General features: G+C 38.2%; 1 protein-coding gene across 1 annotated transcript in view; it reads left to right on the forward strand.

The window, feature by feature from the left end:
* Positions 1-17,684, forward strand: part of LOC136874780 (zinc finger HIT domain-containing protein 2) — a 55,483-nt gene that overhangs the window by 15,236 nt on the left and 22,563 nt on the right. Inside the window, exons 2-3 of the mRNA XM_067148453.2 lie at positions 3,275-3,498; positions 15,582-15,759. Coding sequence (XP_067004554.2) covers positions 3,275-3,498; positions 15,582-15,759 — 402 coding nt within the window. The remainder of the gene's footprint in view (positions 1-3,274; positions 3,499-15,581; positions 15,760-17,684) is intronic.

Here is a 17,684-nt window from a genome sequence, read left to right on the forward strand (position 1 = left end):
TATTTACCCCTTTCTTCCCCTTGTTATGAATGTATCCAATCCCGAATTTCTTCAATTAATTTCTATCCAATCTGGTGTATCTTCCCCCCAACTTGAATCTGTTGCGGGGTCCTACCCAATAAAGAGTTTGTGGGAGGGTGTTTTCTTTCCCCTAACGCCTAGAAACTTCCGCGAGAGTATTTAAACTGCTGATTTTTGGGTCTCTCGGCCACTTCTGTTCCATCTTTCAGTGTGTTAAGTACATAGCAGGGGGCGGGAAGCGCCTCTTTCCTCGGCAGCGGTCAGCAACAAGGTAATGGCCGATTAATAAATTCTTTCTTTGCTAGCTCAGCAGTTTAACTTTCGGGGCGGGTTCTAAGCGTTCCACTATGTAACCTTTTCCTAAAATGTAACTTCTCTTTTCATCTATTCTCTTGTAAAGCTACATACTGGGATAGAGAGTGCTATCCCTCTCGAGCTCCCACTCGCATTGTCTGGAGGTGAACTTATTTTCTCAACCAATTCTTCCGTAATGTAATGTAAACTGCTATTAAGTCACCTCTGTAGTATGGGATTAGCCCTTGTATTAACGGCCTAGTGCCAAGTAGGTCTTAAGCAAAGTGTATTAGGAGTGCAAGTTCGCCTCCTCTCAAATTGTATTTTAGAGGTCATGTATTAACCTTCTTGTTATTTAACAGACCTCAGTAGGTTGGGTATTTTACCCCTGTGTATACGTCCTTGGAGGACAGCTTAAAAGTGGAGTTTGGAGTGGCCTATGATAGGCTTGGATTTTAAGGGGAAGTTGCCCTTTCTTGAAAATTGTGCTTCTGCCTCAAGGAGGCTTTTGGGTGTAATTGGAAGCAAATGTTTCTGACACGTTTGGGGGTTTTCGGCCCCTTTGTTGTATGGTGTTCATTGTAAGGTTGGGCTCATTGCTCAAGAATTATGTTTCTGACTTTTGAAGCCCCAAATGGGGTACCTATGTAAATGTATTTTTCAATCGTGTTTCGGCTACTAAGTACCTGTTCTATTTGTTGTTACCTAATTTTGAAAAGAAAATATAACCTTGTTAAATTTTAAAATTAATTTCACTTTAGTAGCTTGAGACCTATTCACCGCCCGCACCTTCTTACACCTCTACCTACCACCAAAACACGGTAACAAAAATGTTGAAGAAAAGGCTAGGTGCTATTTGCTTTACGTCGCACTGACACAGAGAGGTCTTGTGGCGACGATGGGATAGGAAAGGCCTAGGATTGGGAATGAAGCGGCCGTGGCCTTAATTAAGGTACAGCCCCAGCATTTGCCTGGTGTGAAAATGGCAAACCACGGAAAACCATCTTCAGGGCTGCCGACAATGGGGTTCGAACCCACTATCTCCCGATTACTGGATACTGGCCGCACTTAAGCGACTGCAGCTATCGAGCTCGGTGATAAGGCTAGGTAAACAAGTGTTAGGAAATCTGCCACCTGAGTGACAGTCCTAAATGCAGATCATTGATGATTAATTGATTGATCCTCAGTTCTGTACTGGCCAATTTGTTGCTTAGGCCTAGGTGGAATGTAGATACTTCTGTCTTGGCAATACTTGTTTGTAACCTCCCCTTCTGGAAATATTTGCCAACAATGGACAAGTCTTTGGTCAAAATGGACTCTGTTTTTCTTGGTCTTTATGACTTATAGGAAGTGCCCGATCATCACCATATTCAAACTTTCTTGAAGTAGTTTCAGGCTTGTCTGGTATGTGGAGAGTGAATAGTAGAGGATCCCATACAGATCCATGTGGTAGTTCATTGTTTAACTTCATTGGCTTGCCCATCTGATTACCTAGCAATACCTGGAAACTTATGTTACTGAGCATAGCACTGATGAGGTTCTAACTCATAAGCACAGGATGACTCGAAGAAGTTTTATTATTCACCATGCCTTCACATAGTGTAGTAGGCTGCTGTAAGATCAATGATTTCAACTCATATCTTCTGTTGCTTCTGGAAAAAGGCTTCGATGAAAGTTTTTAGCGGGCCGATGACCTTCGATGTTAGGCCCCTTTAAACAACAAGCAACAAGCGAAAGTTTTTAGCGATAGTACTTGATCTGTGCGACTGCGATTGGGACAGGTCCCTGCCTGCTGGTAAGATCAGCATTACAATTTGTCAGTGTAACGTGTAGAAGGCATCAGCAGATCCAAGTGTCAGATACAGTATGTTGTTGATGTTATAAATGAACATTGTTCTATTACTACCAAGCAAGTTGGCCATGCAGTTAGGGGCGCACTGCTGTGAGCTTGCATTCGGGAGATAGTGGGTTCACACCCCACTGTCGGCAGCCCTGAAGATGGTCTTTCGTAGACATTTATGCTTTATCTATAATTTTATTATTTTGTTGTTGTATTATTAATGTGCTGTATTACATGTAAGTGGTAATTAGGCTTATTTTGGTATCACTTTTGATATATTTTACATGGAAATGTATACTATATCTGAAGTGACTATTAACCTGAATCTCTGTACATAGCCTACACACAGAAATTGAACTGGTAGAAATGTTTTTAGTAAAATAAGACAGTGATATTTTCATAATATAATGTAAATAATAAGGAAGAAAATAAAAATAAAGGGATAGAGAATTAGGTCAGGTATGGGGAAGTTGGAGGCAAGGTTTTCCTTTTTTCTTGTAATATTAGTGTGTCCATCTCTTGGCACAGGCCAGAGCGAAGTGTAGCTTCCACTGAAGTCCCAGTCTATTAGTGCGTCCATCTCTTGGCACAGGCCACAGCGAAGTGTAGCTTCCACTGAAGTCCCAGTCTCATCCATGGCTGTGACAATATGGAAGCTGCTGGGATATGGGTGGTGCTAATTAATGACATTCAGAGCACAACCAGTGGGTCTGAGTGTCATGAAAGGTGTTGCTCATAGGGTTAGTTATGCCATAATAGCACTGTCTGGCCCAGTGAGGAAAGCAATGGCAAACTACCTCACTCCTCGTCTCGCCTAGTATGCCTCATTTTGGTACTGCCATTGATTTTTGTGGGTTTCGCTATAACTGCGTAGCCTTTGGTGGTGCTATTTGAGTATCCAACCAGCTTCTGGGCTGATGACCTAACAGACATTAGTTCAGTGAATTACCGGTATGCAGTTTTTATGAGTCTGGGAAAATTAAAATTCCTGTAAATGCTCTGAGAAGAATGTTTCTTTGTTTGTTGGAACACTTCATCCCTTCTGCCTGATAATAAAGGGTTAAGATTTCTCGTATTATATTTTCTTCTCTATGTTGTTTAATTCTGTTTTGTCCACAGATGCAATACATCTCCTGGGAAGTATGTTTGTCCCCGCTGTAATGTACTCTACTGTTCAGTGCCATGCTACCAATCAGAAGCCCATTTGCAGTGTTCTGAATCCTTCTACCGAGAAAATGTCCTGGAAGAATTGAAAGCACAGGATAGGGATCCTGAAGACAGCAGGAAAATCTTACAGATGTTAGAGAAGAATTATTTAGAACAAGAAGAGGAGGAATCAATCGGTAAATTTTACATTCTATAAAAATTAAGGACAAGTAACTTAACAAGTGAGTAACTTTCATGTTCAGTTGTTCTACAAAGCCCTAATTTACTGTACACTTTATGTTATTAATATTTTCTTACATATTTAGCCTATTCATCCATGAAAGTCATCTGGTTGGTACTTAATAGTGTTACTTTTTGTAGTATTGTAGGCTATGTTATTCAATACTTCACAGTTTGTATTGGATGAAGGATTGTGAACATGTCTTGCGTAGTGCCAGCAACTAGCATTATCAAGAGAGTAAATGTACTTCCTCTGTATGAATGTACAGTATATGTTGTAGGTTTTTTTAGTGTTGTCATTTCAGGAACCACGGCTTTACTGCCTTGTAATAGTAGGTATCTGGGACTAAACTCATGAACTTTTAGGTTAATTATAACTGCATAGAGTACAAGGATCAAAAATAATTTGCAATTGCCATACTCTGAAGCATTACACTTGCCTCATTCTGCATCATGTTGCGATTGCTACAGTGAAAAATTACAGATCTAGTTCTAAAGTGTAACCAATGGGAGTATGGCTTCATTAGTGGTCTGTTCCTTTTTTATATGACTTTTCCCTGCTTTTCTATTCTAGATTTGATTGCATATTCCATATTCACTCATGTGTTAGACTGCCTCATATTTCACTTAGCCCCCCAGCCTTTTATTTAGGCAAAGAAAATTTAAAAAAATTAAAGGTCACATAAAAGACCTACCCCCAATATAATTCATCAAAGAACAACTAGAATTCCGCTTTGTAGCGGGGTTATTCGTAGTGCTGCAATAATAACACAAACTTTCATTTGAAATGTTAGTGAACTGATGATAACAGTGCCACACTAACTTTGTTTTGTTAGTGACTTGTGTTTTGTGCAATAGCCTGCTACTAAGTGAGTTCTTTTTCAAAATTATAGAGTTGACTAACACAAAAAGCAATAAGTGTAGTTTCACTGCAGCTTCCAAATTAAAAGCTGTAGCCAATCTTTTTCAGAAAAGGAAACGTGTGAAGTCAGCAGTCATCGTCATCTTCATTTTCCGTTTCCAGCTTCCCGGATCGGGTTGTGAATCAAGGACCACCATTGCTGCGTGCCTCTCCACCACTATTCTCCTTTTATAAGTACATCTTCTGGTTTTCCTCCCCTCTTTATGCACTCCCACACTGAATCTGTCCATCTCTTTCGAGGTCTTCCTCATGGTCTCTTTCCTGTTAACTTCTCTGGAAAAACTTTCTTTTGGCACTCTCTCTTCTCTCATCATCATATGCCCATACCACTTTACCTTTGTTGTTTCTATCCTGTCTTGAAGTTTCAAGATTCCTGTCCTTTTCCTTATCTCTTCATTTCTAATTCTATCTCTTCTGGTCTTGCTCTCGATACCTCTTAGGAATTTCATCTCCGCTTTCTGTATTCTACTCTTCTCTCGTTTTGTTGTAGTCCACGATCCAGCTGCATAAGTTAGTATGGGTTCATAGTAGGTTGAATATAATACTTTCCAGGGGTCAAAAAAAAAAAAACGGGCGCCCAGTCGCCATGGTGCCTGAAAATGTTTACCTGGCACCTGAATTTTCAAATTCGGTTTTGAAAATTTATTTTTTGAAATCCGGAGTTCCCTTACATGTACGTTCCCACCACTTTACAAAGTAACAAGTCATGTGGTGTTTCACGTTTTTTTCTGTAACTCATATATTCTAATATGTGCAGCAGAGTCTTGAATTCTGTAATTGCTCTTTGTACCTTGGAACTAGACATTTCAGTTCTGCGCGAGAGCTGTCTAGTGGTCATGAGAGATATCGTCAAACAAGTATCCTTTCATGTGGACATATTAGATTACATCGAGTTCTATTACAGATGATCAGCTATCGGTAGCTGATTACAGAGATCAGACCAGAGTTGTGGAGAAGTGCAGAGAACTACTATGTTAAATAATTCCACAAACACTATGTTACCGCCTTCCTTCCCGTGACTAGCCATTCCTAAACTATTGGCGCCAAAGCAGTGCTGATAAATTCCCTTGAAATTCATTCTTTGCACTTAGAACATATGGAATGACGTGATTATCAGTTCTTGTATTTTCACCGAACATTATTTATACTTTTAATTGAATTACATCATCTTGGTATTAAACGGTTTGCACTTTAGAAATACGGTTGTTTTTATTCCTGCGCGTTTATGGAAAATTGGCAACGTAGCATCAGACATCGAAGACAGCGAACTCGGAAGACATTTAACGCTAGTGTATTTTACATTCCTGTGTTATACTTGAGAAAATCGGCAAAATGAAACAATCAAAGTCACACAAATTGACTGATGCAAGTAAAAAACAGTGTACTCTCTCTGATTTCTTCATAAATAGGGCCCGTAAATGTAACACAAAGTGATACAGAAGTGAGTGAATGTGAGAAAACACTTGATGGAAGTGCCGACTGTAGTGTTCACAACGACAATGACCAGTGTGAAATTTATGGTGTTCAAGACAATGATAGGTCAAACATTCAAAATACATCGAAATTTCAATTTTCAGGCAAACGGAAATTTCAGCACTTTTAGCGAAGGGCATAAAGAAAATGAATGCTAATATGTTACAGCATATGAATGCATTGTTCATGGTATCTTATCATATTGCAAAGAATAACAGATCCTACACTGATTTTGAAGTTTTGATTACATTGTTCAGCAAGTTGAATGTTACTGATTCAGAGAAGTATGTGAATGATACATAATGCAGAGAATCGTAGCTTGAATTACTACCGTGGCTGTGCTATGAAGAAGGAATTGCAAGTTATGAATCTCATTCCGTATTGACGGTTATCACTTTACAAAAGAAAATATTTATAAAATCCTCCTATCAATACAAGTCAAGTCATCTGTTAGATGAAGCAAAGTCTATACATGTTTCAGCCTAATCTCAAGGCCATCTTCAGTAGTAAAACAATGATTACAGAATATACAAACAAATTAAAAATCGTAATGATGTGAAGTGACAGTGATCATGATTAGTGAGTTAAAAACACATTGATTTACAAAGTCCTCTCGTCTAATAGATCTTGCTGACTGTTAAATAAAAACACTATGCTGAGGAGTGTAGTGAGACCGTCAATACTATGAATAAAACGTGTATAACATCTGTAATGAGAAAAAAGGAATATATGAGTGGATGAAGAACAAGTTATAAATGATGTACGAAAAGAAAAGAAAACTCATATGACTTACTTGTAACTAAAAGTTGTCGTCTCGAATGGAGATGACCTTGGAGAGCCTTGGCCTACCAAGCAACCGCTGCTCAGCCCGGAGGCCTGCAGATTATGAGGTGTCGTGTAGTCAGTACGATGCATCCTCTAGACCGTTATCTTTGGCTTTCTTGAACGGGGCCGCCATCTCACCGTCAGATAGCTCCTCAATTGTAATCATGTAGGCTGAGTGGACCTCGAACCAGACCTCAGATCCAGATAAACATCCCTAACCTGGCCGGGAATCAAACCCGGGGCAGACACACTACCCTACACTGTGGGGCCGGCAGGAGGCTGAAAGTTTCATGAAAAATCCCGAATGTGCACTTTTAGCGAAGTGTGTAAAGAAAATGAATGCTAATATGTTACAGTATATGAATGCATTGTTCATGGCATCTTATCATATTGCAAAAAATAACAGGCCCTACACTGATTTTGAAGGTTTTGTTGCATTGTTAAGCAAGTTGAATGTTACTGATTCAGAGAAGTATGTGAATGATATACAATGCAGAGAAATTTATTTCATCCATTGCCTCAGATAGTCGTGAAGATTTTAGCCTATATGTGGCATTAAGGAAAGTTCATGTCAGTATCTTACTCGATGGATCAACAGATAAATCTGATGATGAGGAGCTGATACAATGCATTCTTTTTTTTTTTTAAATAAGGTGACTTTCTATTGTGTCATTGGAGGAGGCTCTAGAAACAGAATTGCTTCATTTAGGGCTTGGAGAACTCTTCACGGTACAAAACTAATAGGTATAGGGACTGATGGAGCACCATGTGTCATTGGTGTCTGTAAAGGTCTGGTTACAAAAATATCTGAAAAAATTGAGAACTTGGTAAAAACGTTCATTGTGTTGCACATCGACTCCAACTCATTGTTCTTCACCCACTAAAAAATGTGAAACTTAAAAATCATTGATGAAATTGATTCTATACTCGGAAAACTGTATATGTTTTACTGACATTTGCCAAACGACTTCGCAAACTGAAGAAAATTTCGGAGTTGCTGGAATGTGCAATATCTAAATTGCTGTACTTGCACCAAGTTAGATGAGTAGCAAGCAAATTAAATGCTTTGCATGCAGTTGTCAAAGACTGGGAATGCCTTGTGGTGCATTTAGAGAATATTTCTGAAAGGAAAGGTGAAGACGTAATCACGGCTAAAGGTCTTCTAAAGAAGATCTAAGGCTTCAAATTTGTCATCACAATTCAGTTCTTGTATGAATATCTGAGTATATTCAAAAGACTTTCACTTGTATTTCCGAAGGCATGATCTGATTTTAAGTCAGAGAAAAGTGCATGCAAATAATGCAATTAATTCATTGCAGCAACTTTACAACACCAAGAGCCCAATGGCAAAAAAGTTTGTTTCTGCTATAACACTTTCAGGAGTTTTCGGTGGAATACAGTTATGAGGTGTGTCATATAAGAATTTCACAAGCGACAAGGAACATATTTTGGCAAGTGGGATTACCTTTCTAAAACACATTTCTTCAAAATGAGGACATTCAAAGTGCCACTGGTGTTACTGACACACATTTCTGGCCATCAGGAAAAATACTGAAAAATTATGGCAATAGTGAAATACAGCTTCTTGTCACTCATTTTTCAAAACACCTTCAAATTGAGGAGAACAACGTAGAAGACATACTGAGCGAGTGGTACGGGTTCAAAGTAGTCAGGAAAGGTCTTCCACTGAATGATCTACTTGAAAAATCGCGGACTGTGAAAGGACGATTTCCAATTTCAGGAAAGCTCCTTAGTATACAGTGGCAACAATTCCTGTATTGACTCATCATGTGAGTGAAGGTCAAGCACGATGAATAGTATTAAACACAAACTGTGAACCAAGCTTGCCAAGAACAACTTACGTGATCTCATGATGATATCTTTGAATTGACCATCTTTAAAGGACTTTGATGCAACAAAATGTATTGATCGTTGGTGTTTTGGTGGGAAATCAAACAGGCACATGTAGTGTAATTTTAAAAGACGCTGACCTTGAAGGTGACTGGTGATTATTTGTGTTAGTATCTCTTAAAATATAAATTTCCATTCTTATATGAACTGATAAGACTATACTACTTAAGGTCACATTTAAAAAATACGTAGCTTTATCCTAGTCTAACCTGTGGTTTTCATAATGTATATTTGCAAAAAAAAGTGCTGGCTCCTGATAAAAAGGGGCTGGCTACTGAATTATTTCTTTTGTTTTTTTTCCTACCCCTGATACTTTCTTACATTTCTTCGGGACATTTTGGTTCCACAAAATACCCCTTACTCTCTGGTAGAAGCTGTTTGCTTTTTGTATTCTTTTCCCAGTTTCCTTGGTTATCTTTCCATCTTCTGTGATCACACATCCCAATTACTTGAAACTTTTAATCACTTCCAGAATTTTACTATTCAGTTTTATCTTTCCACTTCCTTCCTTCCCCTTACAGTATAATCACTGTTGTTTTACTTTTCTCTGTGCTTAATTTCATCCTAAATTTTTCTCTCTCTTGATTCCATACATCTATTTGTTTTTGCACTTCTGTTTCATCCTCACCCCATATCGCTATATCATCTACAAACAACGTGGCTTTTGTTGCCTGTCTTCCCAATCTCTGTTTAATGTTCTTATTAATTTCATCCATGACTATGATGAATAATATGGGGGATAGTACACTTCCCTGTCGGAGACCAGTTTCAACTTTAAACTAACACAATTTTTTACATAGCTTTCATCATTTGGACTTCCAGTCTGTTAACTTGTTTTTTTTCTTAATGTGTCCCATATCAACTGTCTGAGCACACTGTCATAAGCTTTTCAATACAGTATCAATAAATGTCATCAGTATGTCTTTTCCAATCTCCCATCTTTTCTCCATCATATCTCTTAATGTAAAGATCAGGTTAAACGTTGATCTGTCTTTCCTAAAACCATTCTTCCATTTCTCCTTCTAGCTTCCTCCTCAGTCTTCCTTCCAATACTCTCTCCAAGATCTTAGCTACATGGGCAATAACGGTGATCCCTCTGTAGTTATTAGCCTACATTTCTTCTTATCACATTTTTTAAACATTGGGATAACTAAGCCCTTTCCCCACTCTTCTGGGATCTCTTTTTTCCTCCATATTATTCTAAATAATCTATACAGCCACTATAGCCCTATTGGTCCTGCTGCTTTTATCATTTCCGTAGTTACCTCATCCACTCCTGCTGCTTTACTGCTCTTCATCTTTTGTATGGCTTCCTCTATTTCTAACATCGATGTCTCTTTTTCTTGTTCTTCTTTCCCCATTGTTTCTTCTTGCTCGTTCTCACCTGCTAGTTCACTGTATTTAATATTTAGCAATTCTTCCCATCTTATTAGTATATCATCTCCTTGCGTCAATATCTGCCCTGTTTCAGCTTTTACAAATTTTGAATCTTTCATATTTCTTAAACTATTTTTCACCAAACCATACAAAACCTTTTTACTTCCCTTTATATCCTCCTGTAAAGTTTCTGTGAAACTTTCCCAGCTCTTCTGTTTCTCTTCTAGAACTATTTTATTACATACCTTTTTGACTTCTTTATATTTCTGCCAATTCTCTGTACTATTGCTGCCTATTGCACCATACCAAGTTACCCTTATGTTGTACCTTCTGACATCGTGTTCTTTATTGATGCCATAGATTAATCTGACTGCTTTAGTATTCTCGAACTTGACATGTAATTCACCTCTATTTGACAGATAGCAGCTCTTGTTATGAAATATCGATGAAGCATTTCTTTCTTACTATTCTTTGCTTCTTTTACTCTTTGAGAGAGAGGCAAGAATGGCTTGGATTGAAAGGATGGAGGCGTGGTGCTATGAGATGATTTTAAGTTTTCTACTGGTATTTTGAAAAGATTCCTTATTTGCCCTATATGATTCTCAATTCTGAATCAATGTTTATGATTAAATAAAATCCATGGATTCTATTTCTCAAGACTTCAGGTATTTATCTCTTCTGCCTTTCTTGGCTTGCCATAGTTATGCTGATTTTACATGCTGAGAGATTTTTAACATTAAGAATTTAATTCTTCAGGTTCCGTATTGAATCAAGATTCACAATAAGAGAAATGGGAAAGTTAATATCCACCTTTTCAATACAATATACGAGGCCTATTTTTTTTTTTTCAAGGTCCGATTGGTCACGAAATGAAACAGCAGTACAAATTTGACACTTTTCTATTAGTAACACTTACTGATACATCACAGCTATTTTTCAACATAGTCGCCTCGCAGATTGAGACATTTGTCGTAGCGTGGTACCAACTTGTCAATGCCCTCTTGATAGAACGTCGCCGCCTGCGCCTGTAACCATCTTTGTACGCCAGTCTGCAGCGCCTCGTCAGTGTCAAAACGCTGTCCTCCTAGCCAGCTTCGCTTGAATTTCTTTGGCTTACTCGGGGAGTGCGAATGCATCCACTGTTTGGATTGCTCTTTTGTTTCTTCCGTTTCAAAATGAACCCATGTCTCGTCCCCTGTGACAATTTTGTTCAAAAAATCCGGTCCTTCATCATGGTAGCGCTGGAGAAACGCTAAAGCGGCGTCCATTCGCTGTGTTTTGTGACGGTCAGACAGCATCTTCGGAACCCATCTCGCACAAAGTTTGCGGTACTGAAGTGTCTCACTCACAATTGTGTAGAGAGCTGACCTGGAAATTTCAGGAAACGAAGCACTCAACACAGAAATTGTGAACCGACGATTTCCTCGAATTGCCTGATCCACACGCTGAACAAGATCATCGGTTGACACACGCTTCCTTCCCTGGCCGCCTGCATCATGGACGTCTGTACGCCCTGCTGTAAAGTTCCTGCACCATTGTCGCACTTTGCTGTCGCTCATGCACGTTTCACCATACACACGACTTATTCGGCGATGAATTTCGGCTGCAATGCAACCCTCAGCCTGAAGAAATCGAATTACACCGCGCACTTCACACTTGGCGGGCGAAGCGATCGTTGTAGCCATGTTTACGAGCGCGCTGCACGTTCACTACTGACGGGACTGAGGTGAGGCGCATAACGGTCATTTCAGAGACGTTGCGCAACACATCTGTGCAGCGGTTCATCATATATTCGCGGGCGTTTGACTGTCGCGACCGATCGGACCTTGAAAAAAAAATAGCCCTCGTATTACGTGAAGGTTTACATTTAAAACATCACGTTTATTTACATTTGGTACCGGTTTCGAGAATGTTTGATGTCATCATCAGCCAGGACAACTATACAAAGATATATTACATTAATTGTGACTTCTACAGTAATATTACATTAATAGTATTTAATATAAACATGAATATAATTAAAAAGTATATACATATATAAGCTGACAGTCAGTGCGATAAAAGATTGTTTTTATAAGGTGTACACCTTAGTATTTTAGTTAAAAAAGGAGAAAGTATTGAAAGTGAAGTATAATAATCAGCTTTTAGTGACATATTTGTCTGAACAGTAGGGTTATGTTTATGAAGGCTTTGTAGCCATGTTTAACATTATAAAAGAAGTAGACACATGCTTAGTTATGAGTGTTTCTACATAAAAGTATGTACAGTAAAATCTAGAAAATATTCTAATGTGGCTTTAGCTTGGACTTAATAGATTGGATGTCACTGCACGTTGATGTTGGCCATCCTTTCCACTTCCTCAAACGTAATGTCGCCAACATAATTTTCCTCCTCCCCATGAGCTCGTTGTTCGCGATACCACCAAGAAGATTTCCCTTTACAGTGAGAAGATTTTCGAAATAATCCCACCACCTGTCCAGTGATTCCCTGGGATCTATTACGAGTTCACCTGAATTACCAAAAACACTGTTCATATCATTTTTCCCCTGAAAATAGTTTTCCATGCTTTCCCATTTTCACACCAGGAAAATGCTGGGGCTGTACCTTAATTAACGCCATGGCTGCTTCCTTCCCATTCCTAGGCCTTTCCTCTCCCATCGTCGCCAAAAGACCTATCTGTGTCGGTCCAAGGTAAAGCAAATAGCATATCCTTTTTCCCTCCCTTCCTAAGATTCTTCATTACTATCAAGAAAGATTTCCCTGCTGCTTGACCTAGCCTTTCCAGGTTATTACCAAGATCTTTCCACAACTTTGTTTTGGATTCAACAACTATTTGTTTCCCTCTGTTTCTTTCATTTGCGTACAGTTCCCTGTCTGCATCAGCCCTTGTTTGGAGCCATTTCAGATAAGTTCTTCTTTTTACTTTTAGAAGCTGCTCTCACTTCATCATTCCACCAAGATGTTTGCCTTTTCCCATTTTTACACACAGTTGTTTCTAAGCATTCCCTTGCTGTTTCTACTACTGCATTCCCGTATACCACCCATTTTCTTTCTATATCCTGAACCTGCTTACTGTCCAATGTTCGGAACTTCTCACTAATCATATCCATGTACTTCTGTCTAATTTCCTCATCCTGGAGATTTTCTACCCTTAATCATTTGCAGACAGATTTCACTTTCTCTATCCTAGGCCTAGAGATACTTAATTCACTACATATCAGATAGTGGTCTGTATCATCATAAAATCTCTGATAAACCCATACATTCCTAACAGATTTCCTAAATTCGTAGTCGGTTAAGATATAGTCAATTATGGGTCTGGCATCCCTACCCTCCCATGTGTTGCAGTGAGTAGTCTTATGCTTGAAGAATGTATTTGTAACTGTTAAACCCATGCTAGCACAGAAGTCCAGCAAACGCTTCCCATTTCTATCAGTTTCCATCTTCCCCACATTTACCAATCACCCTTTCGTATCCTTCAGTTCGATTTCCAACTCTCGCATTTAAATCGCCCATTAGCACTATTCTATCCTAGCTGTTGACCCTGACTACGATGTCTATCAGTGCTTCATAAAACTTGTCAACTTCATCCTCATTTGCATACTCACATGGTGAATACACTGAGACAGTTCTCGTCATGCTTCCTCCAACTACCAAATCTACCCACATAATTTGCTCATTTACGTGCCTATATGTTGCGTGCAGTAGTATTCCTGATGAACAGCCCCACACTCTGCCCTTCCCTTTTTAACACCCGTCAAGAATGCTTAAAGTAAATACACGATTGACATATATAACTACGTATATGCTTCTAGAAAGTTGTAGATGTAAGTTCCACATTTGTGTAGAGGGAAGAATTGTCCGATGAGACCAGCACAAGATTAAAAATTGACAAAGTTGAACCTGTTCTATGGTGGAATGAAAGGGGTCCCGATTGAACTAAGACTACTTCTGTTTAACACAGAAAGCCTTTCATTCCACCATAGAACAGGTTCAACTTTGTCAATTTTTAATCTTGTGCTGGTCTCATCGGACAATTCTTCCCTGTACGCAAATGTGGAACTTACATCTACAACTTTCTAGAAGCATATACGTAGTTATATATGTCAATCGTGCAACACAGGAGTAACTGCTAACCAAAGACTATCTCATCAAGAGTTTTTACGTGACTTCACAAGATTTTACTTGTCATTGTGAACACTTCTGTTACTTTTATCATTATTCGCAAATACGGTTTTTTCACTTTTATCTGTCATTCCACCACCATCCCATCCTTCTAGATCCTCTCTCATTTCTCCACACTATTTTTATCACTATGTCTTTTACTGTTGTAATTTGGCTAGGCTGATGATGGTCCACAGTGGACCGAAACTAGTACCTTTTAATATCATTGTAATGTTTTTGTAAAAACATCAAATGATTTCTTAGTATTGAGAAGGTGGAATATTAAAATTTTGTATTTACTTTAAGCATAGTCTCAACTCAATACTGAACCTAACAATGAAGTTTATTACTTTTAACCCGTCAAGAACACTTTATAATCTCCGATATCTTCCCCGTTATCTCCCCTTACTTGAAAATCATTTACTCCTAGCACATCCAGATGCATCCTCTTTACTGACTCAGCCAGTTCTCCTTTCTTTCCTCCATAAGCCCCATTAATATTGATAGCTCCCCATCGAATTCCATTTCGTTCAACAAGTTGTTTCTAAGGAATCCCTCGCCTGTCAAATAGGAGTGGGACTGCGTTATTCCCATAGGTCCGAGGCTTGCTTAAAATGTTCTAAGCTTGGTAAATTTGTGAAGCAGGATGCTACCCTATGTACATATAGTCCAAGTGAGGATCTCTCCTCTAACCGTTGGATTGTATAGTCCTAGCCGCCTGAGCACAAGGAGGGCCATGACTCCGAATATGTCCGAGATGCCCGTTGTTATTATTACTGTTGTTGTTGTTGCTGTTGTTGTTGTTGTTATTATTGTTATTATTATTATTATTATTATTATTATTATTATTATTATTATTATTAACAGCATAATGCACCTGACATTTTAAGACATTCTTGAATCGGTTTTTTTTCCAAATTAAAATAACTTTGAACATTACACTTCTCTTAGCATTTGGCAGTGTTGGAAAGGATTAACGGGCACTTAAGGCACTTGTCTACAATGTGGAAAGTGAAAGTTAGGTTCCTGGAGACAGGTGCTCAAGATTCCAAATGACTTGTGAAACGCATATTCTGGTGATTTGTAAGTTTGTAGTTACCGGTATACTCATGTTACTCCCTTCCCATCATGTTTCTGTGTTTCATGTTAATAGGCTGATTCTTTTCACATCAGCATTCATCCTTAGCACTAAGTGAGATTTCACCGGAAGAATGTGAAAAAGAAAAATATGTAAATATTGGCTTTTAAAGTTTTCTGAAAGCTATAATGTTAAGATAAGGAATTATTCTGGCTCTTCCTTCCTAGTTTATGTGGTAAAACAATCTTTTGCTAAAATTTATGGCAGAATGTTTTTTGATTTCTTTACAGATTCTGATGATGAATGTGATCCAGATCTTGCAACACGTTTGTCAGGAGTCAACCTGGATGATGCTGATTCAGTATGGGAAAATCTCACACCTGCAGAACAGCAGGCTTTTGAAGAAATGTTGAGGTCTGGCAATGTTACTAATTTAATTCCAAAGTGGGAACCATGGTGGATGTACAGGTGAGGAATAATTAGTTCTGTCACACTCAGATTGTTAACTTTTTAATTTCATGAAGTAAATATGTAGCATTATGTCATTGCTGGGAACTACAGTAAAGCTTCATTATAACTTTTTCAGAGGCTTGAAAGGGAAAAAAATGTGTAGAAAACGTGTAACATAAGTGTGTGTGCAGTAATGGGGAAAAGAACCAGGTGTGTGTTACGTTGGAAATTATATAGGCTATTTGAGTGAATATAAACAAGTAGTATACATTGTACAAACTTCTGTATTAAACTACACTGAAAATAATTAGTTATTGTAGACTGTTATTGCTTGCTGGTATGGCATAAACTACACCCTCAATTTGCAATAAGTCTTAGATTACCAGTATTTCATCAGATGCATTACAATGCATCACAAACATTTGGTAGCTTCTAGGGAACTAACAACCTCATTATACTGTAACACATGGGAGTGTTCAGTGCCTGACCTTCATTTTCCTCATAATCTTCCATAGCAATGACTTTATTGTCTATGTATTCATCAAGCAGTGCCCGATCTCTCAAACTGTCCCATTCTTTATCACCACCGACATGAATCGTCATCTGCATCGTCAGAGTCTAGCAATCACAAATCCTGCTTCGTGAAAACAGTGGTGTATGGTTAATTGTGACACTCTTGTCTCAAAGCTGTGATGTAATGCATTCCCTATTGAAGAGATTCAAGTGTTACATATGGTGTAATTTTGGGACTATAGTTACTGCTTCAAGAAAGTTTGTGTAAATTTGTTTTTGTCGTATTCACTGTTAATTTTACACTGTGAATAATCCAGTTTGTAGTGTACTTGGTATCCTCAGGAGACAGTAGTTGCTTCAATTAATGTTAGAGGGAAAAAAGCGACAAAAATATGTTTTGTGAGAATATCTGATATGCATATTCATGCACTTCATTGATTACTAGAGGGAAAGAAAAGGTAAAAATCTTGCCTGTAAAACATGGATCTACACTGCATCTTTATTTCTTATATCTATGCAGAAGATGACATTTTGCCACTTGAGACAGTGCAAGTAAAATTTCAAATGATCCCAAGGTCCAGTGGTTGCAGTTCGCTGAACCAAATTGCAGAGAATTCCCTCCATGGTCAGGCTTAAATAAAATTAGAAAAGGCCTGTCTCGTCAGCATCAAATATTTCTTTATGGGCGTACTGGGATTTCAGTTCCTTCAAACGATCTCCTTTTCACTTGCGTACAGTATGATCATCAACACGCTTAAGGGCTCCATTCACAATGGAAATTAAACATAACTATAAAAACGTATGCTATGCAATATACTAGTACGTGACTGACCAAGCTTTGCTTGGAATCATTGTGAACTTTTGTTTATACTTGATAAACAGTGGTCAAGGATCATGAAAAAATACAGTAATTTATAAATCACTTAATTATTATAAATTTTGAACAAAAAATATAGTAACTACTTATTAGTTTGCATAAAGGAGTTATAAAAATAAGAAACGTTAGACATCTTAATCCAACAACTATTTTTGCACTATATTGCGAGAATGATGTGTATTTTCCTGTGGTAGTAGTACTCTTAAGGTGCTTGGCCTCTTGACTCCAGCAAATGCAATGTACAGCATAGTGATGTCTTTAGGTCAATGCTAACTAACTCGAAAGTTTGGCCCTGTGCTTTGTGCAGCTTAATAGCAAATGCAGTTCTTACTGGAAATTCATGTTGTTGCATGGTACATCCTAGATGACTTTTTGTGGAGTCAAGGGTGATTCTAGGAATATGCATTTCTTTGCTGGATTGTTCACCAGTGATGATTTTTGGTTTAATTATATTATTACACAGGCTTATTACAATAAGTCTAGAACCTTCTGATATGTTCAAATTATGTAATAGCATTATTATTGTATTTTTTCAATTTCAATTCATGAGGTG

This window comes from Anabrus simplex, chromosome 5, assembly GCF_040414725.1.
Source record: "Anabrus simplex isolate iqAnaSimp1 chromosome 5, ASM4041472v1, whole genome shotgun sequence".
In the NCBI taxonomy this organism is placed as follows: Eukaryota; Metazoa; Arthropoda; class Insecta; order Orthoptera; family Tettigoniidae; genus Anabrus; species Anabrus simplex.